Source organism: Labeo rohita, chromosome 8 (genome assembly GCF_022985175.1).
Source record: "Labeo rohita strain BAU-BD-2019 chromosome 8, IGBB_LRoh.1.0, whole genome shotgun sequence".
In the NCBI taxonomy this organism is placed as follows: Eukaryota; Metazoa; Chordata; class Actinopteri; order Cypriniformes; family Cyprinidae; genus Labeo; species Labeo rohita.
Window position 1 is genome coordinate 12995732 of NC_066876.1, and position 13247 is coordinate 13008978.

Consider the following 13247-nt stretch of genomic DNA (forward strand, 5'->3'; position numbering starts at 1 on the left):
AGGTATATTTGTAGCAATGGCCAACAATACATTGTATGGGTAAAAACTTTAGACTTTTCTTTTATGCCAAAAATCATTAGAATATTAAGTAAAGATCATGTTCCATGAAGATATTTGTAAATTTCCTATCGTAAATGTACTTAATTTTTGAATAGCAATATGCACTGCCAACTTCATTAGGACAACTTTAAAGGTGTTTTTTGCACCTTCAGATTCCAGATTTTCAAATAGTTGTATCTCGACCAAATATTGTTCTATCCTAACAAACCATACGTCAATGAAAAAGCTTATTCGTTGAGCTTTCAGATGATGTATAAATCTCAGTTTCCAAAAATTGACCCTTAGGACTGGTTTTGTGGTCCAGGGTCATATTTCACAACAAAATGACTAGACTTCTGAACTCCACACAGCATGTCACGCTGCAGGCACTGCTGTGTCAAATCAATTCAGCTGCTAATCTACATATCTGTGTAAAAGGCAGGGGTGTTTTAGTTATGTGTGCTGTATGAGGTTGGTCAAAACTCACAGGCAGGGCTCCAGATATGACAGGACGCTTGTTCACCTGGAACTGACCGGAAGGAACTCCAGCCACCGTGTTTACAATCACATTTCCACTCACTGTAGCTGTCGCTGAATTTAAACAGAAATATATATTAGATGAGCACTTATAAAAACAGTACTCATACCTGGATCAACAAGTAAAGGTAAAGTTGTGTAATGTGATAATACCTGGTTGGATGCTTGTGCCCACTGCAGCAGTCTTGATACCTCCAGTCTTGAGAATGAACAAAACACAAACACTGATGTCACATGGACTGTTTTATAAATATCCTTACTGCCTTTCTGGGCCCTGAGTGTGTCAGTTGTGTTCATCAAAAATGTTAATGTGTGTTCTGAAGATGAACGAAGGCCTTACAGGTTTGAAACGACATGAGGGTGAGTAATAAATAACAGAATGAACTGTCCATTTAGCAGTGCTAAAGACGACTAACCAGTACGGCGGTGTTGGGGACTGCTGCTGTTCCAGGTTGGTTGGGCTGGGGTACTCCCGCTGCCTGTGTGGCCGTTGCAGTGGCCTGTGGCTGTGCTTGAGGCTGGGCAGCAGCTCCCTGAGGCTGGGCGGCTCCTGTAGTCTGCTGCTGTTGTTGCTGAGCTAACTGCTGAGCCCTCTGCTGTTCGGCTAGTGCCTGCAGAGGATGGAGGACAAAGCAAAAGAGAGAAGGGTTTAAACTAAAAATCACCAAAAAAAACCCAACTTTTTTTTAATATGAATGTATATATGCAAAAACATCTTTAAGTGGTTCATAAACTAAATCTCACCTTCTTCTCTTTAGCAATTCTCTCAGCTCTCTGAGAGGCGACCTGGATAGGAGGCAGAGGCTTGTCGTAGCTTATCCCGCTATAAATGACAAAAAGAAAGAATGAACGAGATGTTGTGTAACCACAAATAAATATCAAATGTGACTAAAAATACAATATATTGTTTTGTTTTTGTTTTTGTTTTTTTTTTTTAGAATGATGAATTTCAGTCCAAACTATATTGGAAGCAGACTACTTCAGTGCTTCAGACAATACCTCTCAGCCAGCACTGAGGCATGCTTGGGATTCTTCTGGAATGGATTCATGCCCAGTCTACAAACAAAAACATGAACAAAAGCAGATTCTTAAAGCATTCTGACATCTAAATGCAATGTTTGAGTTGCTTTTAATGAGGTTTGTGTGTTGGGCACTGCCTGCACTTACAGTGGTTTTATTGGTGGGCTCCTCTTGCTAGCAATGATTTTCATCAGCTCAAAGCGGCTGTTGTATAGCTGGATCTGGGTGGCATTGTCGTCCTGTGTGTAGATCTGACATGTGCGCAGAGGACGGCTATTCTTGGACTGTGCATAAAACTAAGTGTTAGCAAGGAAACAGCTGATAATATGTACTGAAAATATGTTTTTTAATACCTTGTAAATGCTCTTGGTCTTGTTCTTCTTAGGGTTAGCTTCATATATTAACTGTAGGACAGTTTGTACAATTACGTCATGAGGAAAATATTACATGAAATTCATAGCCACATGATACTAGTGCAATCTCTCACCTTGCCCTCCTCTCTGGGAATGATGACATTCTCATAGCGGTTACGGCACTGTTTCGGCGAGCGGTAAATTCTGCTACAGGAGTTGACCACGTCGCTCACCAGGTCCCAGTTAGGAGTGTGCGCTGGAGACACGATGGTCAGGTTCAGAGGAAGTTCCAGTAATTGTTTCACAGCCTGTGAACACAAGGAAAAAGAAAATTACAACCTCAGCTTATCCTTTTAAGACAAAATATACATAGGCAGTGATATTGACATGTGATGGATCAACTACCTGTAGCAGTGCCCAATCCTCACTGATAAGCCACTCAGGGTTGTCCTGTCCGGCCTCCATGGCTGGTTTGAGCAGTGAGGGCAACGGTTTGGCAAATGGAGCCTGTTGCTTCAGAGAGAAGTTCTTCTTCTGGTCTTTACCCTCCCGCCTCACTTTGAGCAGACTGGCCTTATCAAAGAGAGAGCGTGGAGGAATCACTGACTCTCCATGGCCCTTCTTCTTCTTACGTCCCAGAGCTGACAAGAGGGAGGAGAGAGAGAAAGAGACAATTTAGCATGCTTTGAACACAGTAAGTTCAGACATTGACAGTGTTATTTGAGCAGTCTCACCTGACGCATCCATGTGTCTCTTACGCTCTTTGCGGACGTAGACCGGAGGCAGTTTGGATTCGGGCATAGGTGCAGTGTCATACATGAGGCAGATTACAGAGTCAATGTAGATATCATTATCATCCTGCGGAGGAGTTGGGGGAGTCCACAGCTACAGAAAAAAGCAACAGTAAGAGTTAGAAATTATATTCAGGCTTTAGCACAGGCTTTAGACTGTTGCCATCGGAACAGATTAAAAAATGTGCAAGTTGTAAATAAAAATATATATTTAAGTTGTAAATTCTTTATACATCATGGTATTAATTGTATTCTATTACATAATGCAATAACATAAAAAATTAAAATAAACAAAATAAAATAAACTTTATTAGTCGCATACAAAATAAGTTTGAGTTTGTCTAATATACGTGTGTATGCTGTGTGTATTATTATGCATATATAAATATTTAAGAAATATTTACGTGTGTTCATTATAATTTTTATAGAATTTATATTAATATATAAATAAAAATATTCTGTACATAACATATTTCTCTTAAATATATACATTAATTTGTGTGTATTTATAGCTACATAATAATTACACACAGTACACACACATATATTAGGCAAACTCAAACTTTATTTTGTATGCGATTAATTGCAATTAATCGTTTGCCAGCCCTACTTTAAATAAATAAATGCATTTTGATTTGAGAGTAAAATATGATATGGACATGCTTTAGTGAGATTCACCCAAAATTCAGTCATGAACTTACGGGCATTATTTCTGTTTGTCCATCCTCATTCTCGAACACATACTCCTGTAAAGACGACCGAAAACAGGGTATCACATCTAAACGACATGACATCACTTCCTAGTGAAAAGCGCATATAAATATCAGAATATATCTGTACCATGTTGTATGCGTCCTCTCTGGTGTAGGTGAACAGATCCTCCTCATCCTCTAGGATCATTTGTTCCTCTTTCTCCACCTTAAGCTTCTGTTGCTGCTGCAGCTCCCAGCCTCTCTTAGCAGCTTCTACACGCTCCTGCAACTCACACAAACATGACAATTAAGTAGTCTGTATTATTGACAGGGCAGGCAAAATGTACTGTAATATGCAAAAATGTTTCATACCTTTATAACCTGTTCATCCTCGCTGATGTGCAGGTACTCCAGATAGTGCAGTGCGTATCTCTCAATAGGAGTCAGCTAGACAAAACATCACAAACTCTGGTCAGAACAATGCTTTTTTTTCTCTAAGAAATGTGTATTTTTATTTTTGTTATGTTCAATAGCGACACTAAAAACATTTAGAATGTTACAAAAGAATTTTATTCAATAAAACCAAACGTTTATGGTTGCACAGTGTAAAAAGCACATACAAGAACAATGACATTTTCAAGTAACACTTCCTATAAATTCCAATTAACTCACCTGCTCCATGACTGCCGCTAACTCCTCTAACTGTGACGCCTCCTCTCTCGCTCCTTCTTCCACATCCATCTCTTCTTGTCCTCCCACTTTCTCACTTTTCGTGTCCACCTCCGTCTCCTCCTCCTCATCTTTGTACCGGGTTTCCAGTCGGATGGTGTTCAGGGCCTGAATGTAGGGTCTGGCCACGTGAGGAGGGATGGATTCAGATGGGGAAGGCTCCTGGTGGAGAACCACAAACTCCTCCACCTTCTCTCCAGAACCAGCCTCCACCTCAAACAGATCCTGAATGGTGCGCTGCGAATATCCACCAAATATTTATAATGTGAACACTGGGCTCTGTTCAAGCCCTAGTGAGCTGCCTCACTGTCTACTGAAACGCAACCGAGGTTTTGAAACATTCCCTCAATGTCAAAGGTAACAGTGATTGCATGATTCTAAAAGTGTTTACCTGTGTTAAAAAGGCTAGAGTGTAGTCCATGCCCTGTGCAGCCACCTCTCGTATAAGGTCTTTAGTGCCATTCTTTAAGAGTTTCTCCTCAATCGAGTTCCCGCTCTCCAACCTGACAGACAGAGCACAGTGTCAGTAAAAAAAAAAAAAAAAAAGATCAATATAAACCTGACAAGCAAAAATGTGACCCTGGACCACAAAACCAGTCATAAGTGGCATGGGTATATTTGTAGCAATATATTATCGTAGGATGTTAAGTAAAGATCATGTTACATGAAGTTATTTTGTAAATTTCCTACCGTCAAAATATCAAAACTTAATTTTTGATTAATAATATGCATTACCAAGAACTTCATTTGGTCAATTTAAAGGCGATTTTCTCAATGTTTTGATTTTTTTTTGCACCCTCCAGACCCCAGATTTTCAAATAGTTTTATCTCGGCCAAATATTGTTCAGTCCTAACAAACCAAAAATCAGTGGAAAGCTTATTTATTCAGCAATTTCAAAATTGACCCTTATTACTGGTTTTGTGGTCCAGGGTCACAAATGCGTCCATCAGTCTGACCTGTAGATGTGGATGTCTTTGGAGCGTCCAATCTTGTCACACCACTCCTGTGTGCGCATGTCCATGCTGGGATTTAAGTCTGTGTCGTAAAACACGATGGTGTCTGCGTCAAACACGTGGCCCATGGCTGAGCAGCAGCGATTGGTCAGGATGGTGCAGAAGATCTGTCTGTTGCGGTTAAACCTCTTGACCTGCTCCTGAAAGTGGCCGGGACATGAGGAACAAGATAAGTTTTCAATACAAGACGACTAAGGTCAGATGTTTACGTATTCATGTAAGCGTCATTTGAGGCCCTGTTTGGAATGGAATCCAACAGGGAGGGAAGAGCGCTCGTTAATCTACCCTCAAATACAGCCCAGAAACCCACACAGCAGCAGTGGGACATGGACCTGGCCAGGGCAACAGAGAGCAACAGGGAATATGTTACTCCACGTCTTTTACCTGTCTCTCCTCCATTGACAGACTTTCATCTAGCCGTACATAGGTGAGGTGACGGTGGTCTAAGAAGGCCTCCAGTATATCCAGCATGCTGGTCATCTGGGTGAAGATCAGCACACGTCTGTTCTCAGCGCTCAGCTTCTGCAGCAAGATGGACAGCGCCTCCAGTTTTCCTGCAAACAGATACAGGAACATTATAACATATCAAAATGTTTACCATTATACCAGTTTTATTTAGTACTTTTTACAGCCAGTTGCAGATTGCCATGTTATTATTGTTTTTTTTTTTACAATGGCATTCTATTATTGTGATATTATCCACCTCAGACAGGAAGTGGAATGTAAGTGGGAAAACTTTATACTGATATTTATGAATTATAAAGGCGACAAATATAATACATACAGTTGAGGTCAAAAGTTTACATACACCTTGCAGAATCAGTTTAACTTTTCAGGACAAACAAGGGAATCATGAACAACTATTACTTAAAAAAAAAAAAAAAAAAAAAAAAAGCAAAACAAAATACACACAACTGTGTTTCATTCAGAAAACAACACAGTATTAAGAATCAAGTGTATGTAAACTTTTGAACGGGGCCATTTTTATAAATTCAACTATTATTTTCTCTTGTGGGCTATTTGTAAATGTATTTTATGTGAAATATCTTATTCAGGCCAGTACTAAATAAAAAAAATAACGTATGTATTTGAATGTTTTGTATGATCCCTCTATTTTTTGTAAACATTTTGTAGATTCTTCAAGGTGTATGTAAACTTTTAACCTAAACTGTACACTTCAGTTCAAAAGTTTCAGGTCAGTAATATTTTGTTGTTGTTTTTTTTAAAGAAATCAATGTTCGCTAAGGCTGCATTTATTTGACTAAAAATGCAGTAAAATGAGTAACATTGTGATATTGTATTACAGTTTAAATTATTGGGAAACACACAAAAATGTGTTTAACTAAATATCAGTAATATATGTGAAATTTAAATATGAAGGTAACAGAGCTGAGGTGTTGTTGTGGTGCTCACCTGAATCCATCTCCAACATGTGTACATCAGGGAAGCTGACAACCGGAGGACAGGCTAAGTTACGGATCTCCGCGTTATGCGGAGCAGCCACTTCCTGTAGCTGTCGCATGAACGATTTTTGTGCTAGGCTGTAAGATGGTGGAGGATTGGACGCATACAGCTGAAGGGGAGGGGCCACAGCATTTGGAAGTACGCAGGAGAACCTTTAATAAAATAGTAAGCAGCATTAGATCATGAAAAGCTCACAAAACTGCTGTCATGGCAAGGAGTTTGTTGTCAAATCCAGACCTCTTCAACAAGGTGCCTGCTGCTGCCTCCTGCTCTTTGTTAGAGAGAATCGCTGAGCGGAGTGGGGCCACTGTGGACACACATGTCTGCTGAGCCCTAATACAGCTGTCTCTGCCAACCCAGGACCAGCGTGAGTGCTGGGGTGCGGGGAAGGCCGGTGGAGGGCGCCCATCATAAACGGAGCAGGTCTTGAGCAGATCAGAACCGTACATCACAGAGCGTGAGGATCGCCGCTCGTTGGCATAAAATAAACTGGCAAGACGCTCTTTCAGCTGCCTGTTTCTTTCCTCGCTTGACTCCTAAATAGACAAAGACAGTCTTTAGAGTTCACAACTGTTTAATGGAAACTGTTTCATCTATTCCTTTAACGACTTTCAAAATCACCTGTGTTGTGGCATTTGTTGAATGTTTAGCATTTGTTTCCATGTCTGTGGTAGCTGGAGTGACTGCAGTGTTAGCCATGTTGGTTGCTTTAATGGAAACAGGCAGAAACACAGAAACTTAAGTTTAAAGGGATAGTCATGGACCCCATGATTTAATAATCTTCAAGCCATTCTAGGTGTATATGACTTTCTTCTTCTTTTCTTTGCATTCGTCTGAAAGAAAAAAGTCATAAACACCTAGGATAGCTTGAGGGTGAGTAAATCATGGGGTAAATTTTTATTTTTGGATAAAATAAAGTAGAACATCACATACTTAGGTTAGTGATTCTTAACCAGTGGGCCGGGAACCACTAGGGGAACTAAATAGGCTTCAAAACTTAAATATAGCCAAAGTGGAAAAAATACAAGTTGACTGACATAATATTTCTTATTTTACTGTGTTCCCTCGAAAACTGTCATTTAGATTAAAGGAAAACATACCGTTGTTGAAACAAGCAGATACTGGTACAGCAAGTACAATGCCTTGCAAAAGAATTCATTTTTCCCCACGTTTTATGTTGCTGTCTTATGTTAAACTGTTTTCAATTACTTTTTTCCCCACATGAACCTACACTCCATGCACCATAACAACAAAGCAAAAACAGAACTGTCACAACTTCATTAATTTACACTGCATAAGTATTCATACCCTTAAGTCAGTACTTAGCTGAAGCACCTTTGCAGCCTCAAGCCTTTTTGCAACAGGTTAATTTCAGTGTAGTAACATCTACATGCAATATGAATGCTCCGAGCTAAATTTCAAGTGTCCCAGATAAGGGTATGAATACTTATGCAATGGAATAATTTATGTTTTTTATTTTTAATAAATTTTCAAAGATGCTAAAAACATGTTTCTTGCTTTGCCATTATGGTGTATGGAGTGTAGGATTATGTGGGAAAAAGTAATTTAAACCAGTTTAACATAAGGCAGCAACGTGGAAAAATGAAGGAGTATGAAAACTTCCGCAAGGCACTGTAGCAGAAATATCTTTGCCTACATGGGGTCCTTTGAAAATTAAGGTTGAGGCCCACTCATTTAACAATCAGCTTCAGGACAGAGCAGTGTTTTACCTTGCGGCAGTGTGGAGGTGGCAGGAGGTGGCGTGCCTGAGGAGTTCTGAACAGGCACAGCCTGAGGTACGGTAGGCATCACCATGGGCGGCCCCTGTGGCCTGAGAAGAGGCTGTCCGGGGGCAGACACAATCTGCAAGATGTTTCCTAAAGCAGACACATAAACGTATGAGCATCACATTAAGCCATGTAATGAGGATTTACTGAACACACATAAAAACACCTGACTGGATATGGAAGTGAAATGAGACAGAAAGAGGATGAATATGGGCTGGACATTACCGAGTGTACCTTGGAGCTGCAGGGGCTGGCCGGTGGTGAGCTGCCGCAGCTGACTCGGAGACAAGGTAAACTTGTTGCCCTGGAACTGGAGGGTCACAGGGGTTTCTGGCTGGGCGATACGACTCTGCCCGACCAACTGAGCCACCTTCACCACATCTCCACCTTCAGTAATAAAACAACTAATGTTAAATGACAGGACGAAGTGCTTGACAATTTATCTCTGAGAAAGAAAAAACATTATAGTTAGTTTCGGGGTGAGCACGGAAAGGGACATGCACAACCACGGTGTGTTAAACAGGAAGAATGACACTTTTTCCTCAAAAAAAAAAAAAAAAAAATAACCTGAAACAAACTGACACCAAACGGATTCGTTCAGCAGAGCAAAACAAAGTGGGAGAAAATCTTGTTTAAAAGGTTTTCCATGTAACAGCAGTTACATGTGACATGGGGAGTAGCGCCCACAAGCTTGACGCTCTTTACACCCACAGGACGACAACAAAATAAACGGCTCTGAAGAAAAGCTGCACTGAAAAGATAGGGAGGCAAAACCACATTAGAAAGCGTCTGGATCATCCTTCAGCTGCACTGCACGAAAAACAAAGAGATTAGTCATTAAAATGCAGAAGGAAAAAAGAAAAGAAAGGGAATAAATCAGAAGACGTGAATAAACTGGAGGTAGCAGGTGCAGTCTGGAGAGAGATCTGGAGGGCTCATGCTTGTTTACAAAGGGTGAGGAGAGAAACCACCATAGGTCATCTGCTGAAGATTTTCTGCACTTCAAATCAGACTGGAAATACTCCAGCTTTATTTGGCTGAATTTGAGTTAAATATCACCATTAGTTTCTTTGGTGCAACTCTGTATGCATGTTAGCCCACTTCAGCAGAGCCGTACCGTAGTCTCTGATCTTCACTGAGGTCGTTTACTGCTGTGCTTGGGGGCTTGATAAGAAGGAAACAGGTGCACGAGGGAGAGGGCGCAAAGGAGAAGGCCGATCTGCATTGGGTTATGATGAGGCCACTTACTAGGCAAGCGTGCCTGGGCCTGGGAGCTGAGCACCAGCCTCTGGGGTACCAAACTGGGCTGGAGGGGGTGGGCGGCAGGGGCATGGGGGGCCACAGCAGGCATAGTGGTGACCCCTGTCACACCCACAGCCAGAGGGGTAGAAGGGGGGTTAGGGGTGGCTCCTGTTAAAAGCGATCCTGATGAGCTGCTGATTGCGGAGGCTAAAGAGGAAGAGGAGTTAACAGTCTGAATGGACCAATCAGGGCGAGTGCTATGGGGTTGGAGGATCAATTTTTTTAATCCTCTAAATCAGTGGCTCTGAATTCCAGTCTTTGCATATCACCACAGAGAGACATGCAAAATATGCAGTGCGGTGGTACGCTGGAATTGAGAACCAGTGCTCTAAATAAAAGTTTATTTAGGACATAAAAAATTACAATGCATTACAAAATATTGATTATTCAGTGTTTCCCCTAGGTTCACAGCTTTGATGGGGTGAGGGGAGGGGGATGGATGGAGCAGGGGTGCCATGTTTCCACCATTCATACATACAGAGCCACTGAACATGCAGGATTCATATCTAAACCGTCTTTTTACGTTTAAATATTAACAGACATTAGTTCATATCGCAATTCGAATTAAGTGACAGACCTAACTTAGAAATAGAAATATATAGAAAATTAAATTAAATTAAATTTATGCTGCCGGGGGGGCGGCTCACCCCCCTAATATAATGGCAGGGGAAACACTGATTATTGTTGGGTGGTGAGTGGTGCTTGCCCATGCAAAACTCACAGCGACAATTCTTAATATTTAATTTAATTAATTAATTGCTGTTTATTGAAGCAACTCAATAATCATAGCAATTTCCATTTAAATATCAACTAAAATCCAAAAATTTAAATTCTGGGGTTAGAGATTTCCGTGAACCCTCAGCATAAAAGCATTAAAAAATATATGTTATTATAATAATATTTACTTGCTAAGGTGCAACATGCAAACAGATTTATAAAAGGATTTATGAAACATATTATTTGAAATGAAAGTTTTGTATTAGTTACAATAAGTTCGACATCTGGATTGAAACCCAATTGCGTCAGCCACTGTCCCGCACTGGGAAAACAACCTTTGGCTCAGCCTGCTACACTGACAGACACTGACTGTTTTGATGGTGCTTGGGAGACTGAATTACACCTTTGGGGGAGATAAACCCATGAATGGCATACGTATAGTAGTTAATGTACAATAAACTGACTGGCTCATGTATTTTGACATAAAAGAAATTTTACAGACGTCACTTTTTAGTAACTAGTGCAAATGGCCAAAAAAAATAAAAATACACACACACACAAAGAACTGTTGTGAGCACATTTTAGGGAAGAAGCACAACGTTTACATCAAAAAGCAACTACAAAAATATCATATCACTTCACAAAAATGTGCAGGTTGTGAAACATTGTGGGAACACGTTTGCGTAAGAAATGACACAAGAAGGGGTCTTACCCTGTGCAGAAGTGGTTGTAGTGAGAGGTGATTTGCCTCTGGGCTGTGTGCTTGGAGCTGCAGTAGTAGGGTTGGTAGTGGTGGTGGGGGCAGTTGTCACAGCAGTGGCACGAGGGGCTTGAGTGGTGCTGCTAGTCATGGGGACCAGACGCCCCTCTGGTTTAGTCCCATACTGCACCGGCAGGAACAACCTGAAATTACAAATATGCCACAGTCAGAATCAACTCATATGGGCCTATTCTGTTGTACATATCCACATCTTAATGAAAAATAAAACAAATAAAAACATCTAAAATTTATAATAAAAATTAATTTAAAAAAATTATAATTTTATAAAACAATATATTTTATTACTAGGTGATACACTAATGTTTAACATAAAAAATAGCATTTAATGTTTGCATTTGTTTTTAATGGAAAAACACCCGTAACATATTTATTCATTCAACAAGGAAGTGATGTAATATTTGGTGTAAAAATAGCAGCACCAACATCAGCATTTTCAGTGTATTGTCTCATTTAAAAATATTATGTCCTGTTAATAAAACTACAGAAATCAGTATATGACATGACTATGATAGGTAAGCATTCTGTAGAAATGGACACCTCATAGGTTTGATCTTGCATGGTCTGGGTCTGGCTGGTGGGTCGCGTGCATTGTAGATCTCTTCGATCAGCTGTTTGGTCATTTTAAGTTTCGGCAGAGCCTCCTCGGCCTCATAACGTGTCAATTTGCCCTCGTTACCGATCAGGTCAAACAGTGACATATCTACAGTCTTGAAAAGAAAACGGCTTGTCAGTCAACAAATACTTTTCTTTAGCATTTCATAATCTAAGCGTTTATTTGTTTCATTACCTTCCACTGGTCCCGCTGCAGGGCTGTGAGCAGTAACGATGGGGTGTTGTACTGCAGTGGCTGACATATATAAGAGTTGTGTGTGTCTCTGGGTTGAATCAGGTCTGGATGGTTGCAGATCTTCTGCAGCTGCATAAGAACTTCCAGGACTCTGACAAAATGTCCCGTCTTCAGTGCTTCCTGTGCACTAGAGGGCGGAAGAAAAGCAGAGTATAACTCAAAACAGATGAACTGGAAAAGAGCTGGTTAAGATTGTGTTTGGCTGAGTGTGTTCTGTGCTGACCTGGGCTGGATGAGGATGTCCTCATACATGCTCTTTTGCCTCTTGGATAGACGGCACTTGAGAATGTGCTCATACTTCTTAGGCATTTGCTTCTCCACGTCTCTCTTGGAACGGCGCAGGATGAAGGGCTGAATCATCTACAGCAGACAGGAAGAAAACAAAACTATTATTGTGGGTCTCAAGCACGGTAGTTAACACAAAGTGCAACATTCTGTGGTGCAAGTCACCAGAAACAACTTCCAGCAAGACTTACCCTGTGGAGTCTGATGACGAGTTTGTGGCAGTAGTCCTGGTTCTGATCTGTGCCGGGTTTGATGGGGAAGTTAAGGTATGGGTGAGTGATTCCAGGCAGGAGGAAGTGGATCATGGTCCATAACTCTTTTAGAGTGTTCTGCAGAGGTGTGTTGATTAAGAGGATCCTCTGCTGACTGTTGAGAGGACAGAGAAAAAAAACAAAAACAAAACAAAACATGCATATTAAATACATGTATGTTGGAGACTTGCATACAGTATAAACAAAACTAAAACTAATAAAAATCATGTTTGTTAATTGAAATAAATAAAATATACACATTAAGATAAAAAAGAAATTAGAAATGTTGCTTTTCCAACTAACTGATAAAATGTTTAATTACTAAGATTACTAAATCTGAAATAAAAAAGGCTAAACATACATTCTAAAAAACTAAAACAAAATTTTATATAATTACTAACACTTAAGCTAAAATGAACTGATATAAAAAATGATGTCAAATATAAAAAGATAATTTTAAACATTCATACCTAATATAATAGTACACAGATAATACTAAAATAATCCTGATAAACCTCTAATAAAGTAGTAGGGATGCACTGATATCAAGCACGCAAACATTAAATGGTTAATATTAAATTTCTACTGTCTAAATTTTAAATATAGAAGGCAAAAAAATAAAAAATAAGTAATTTTAA

At 40.0% G+C, this 13247-nt stretch overlaps 1 protein-coding gene across 6 annotated transcripts in view; it reads right to left on the bottom strand.

Moving 5' to 3' along the window:
- The window catches only part of ep400 (E1A binding protein p400), a 41658-nt gene that overhangs the window by 9712 nt on the left and 18699 nt on the right, over nt 1-13247 (bottom strand). For 4 of the 6 annotated variants that reach the window (XM_051118016.1, XM_051118012.1, XM_051118015.1 and 1 more), the window contains 28 exons: nt 12550-12724; nt 12297-12433; nt 12014-12200; nt 11764-11933; nt 11158-11348; nt 9675-9875; nt 8652-8813; nt 8370-8516; nt 7261-7346; nt 6877-7175; nt 6589-6791; nt 5560-5729; nt 5119-5315; nt 4553-4664; nt 4105-4398; nt 3805-3879; nt 3581-3715; nt 3442-3486; nt 2684-2834; nt 2355-2590; nt 2084-2257; nt 1950-2000; nt 1744-1880; nt 1576-1632; nt 1321-1399; nt 993-1187; nt 730-775; nt 527-630 (listed from right to left, as the gene is read on the bottom strand). In XM_051118016.1, the coding sequence (XP_050973973.1) occupies nt 527-630; nt 730-775; nt 993-1187; nt 1321-1399; nt 1576-1632; nt 1744-1880; nt 1950-2000; nt 2084-2257; nt 2355-2590; nt 2684-2834; nt 3442-3486; nt 3581-3715; nt 3805-3879; nt 4105-4398; nt 4553-4664; nt 5119-5315; nt 5560-5729; nt 6589-6791; nt 6877-7175; nt 7261-7346; nt 8370-8516; nt 8652-8813; nt 9675-9875; nt 11158-11348; nt 11764-11933; nt 12014-12200; nt 12297-12433; nt 12550-12724 (4216 nt within the window). The remainder of the gene's footprint in view (nt 1-526; nt 631-729; nt 776-992; nt 1188-1320; nt 1400-1575; nt 1633-1743; nt 1881-1949; nt 2001-2083; nt 2258-2354; nt 2591-2683; nt 2835-3441; nt 3487-3580; nt 3716-3804; nt 3880-4104; nt 4399-4552; nt 4665-5118; nt 5316-5559; nt 5730-6588; nt 6792-6876; nt 7176-7260; nt 7347-8369; nt 8517-8651; nt 8814-9674; nt 9876-11157; nt 11349-11763; nt 11934-12013; nt 12201-12296; nt 12434-12549; nt 12725-13247) is intronic. The other 2 variants (XM_051118013.1, XM_051118017.1) reach the window with 2 other exon arrangements.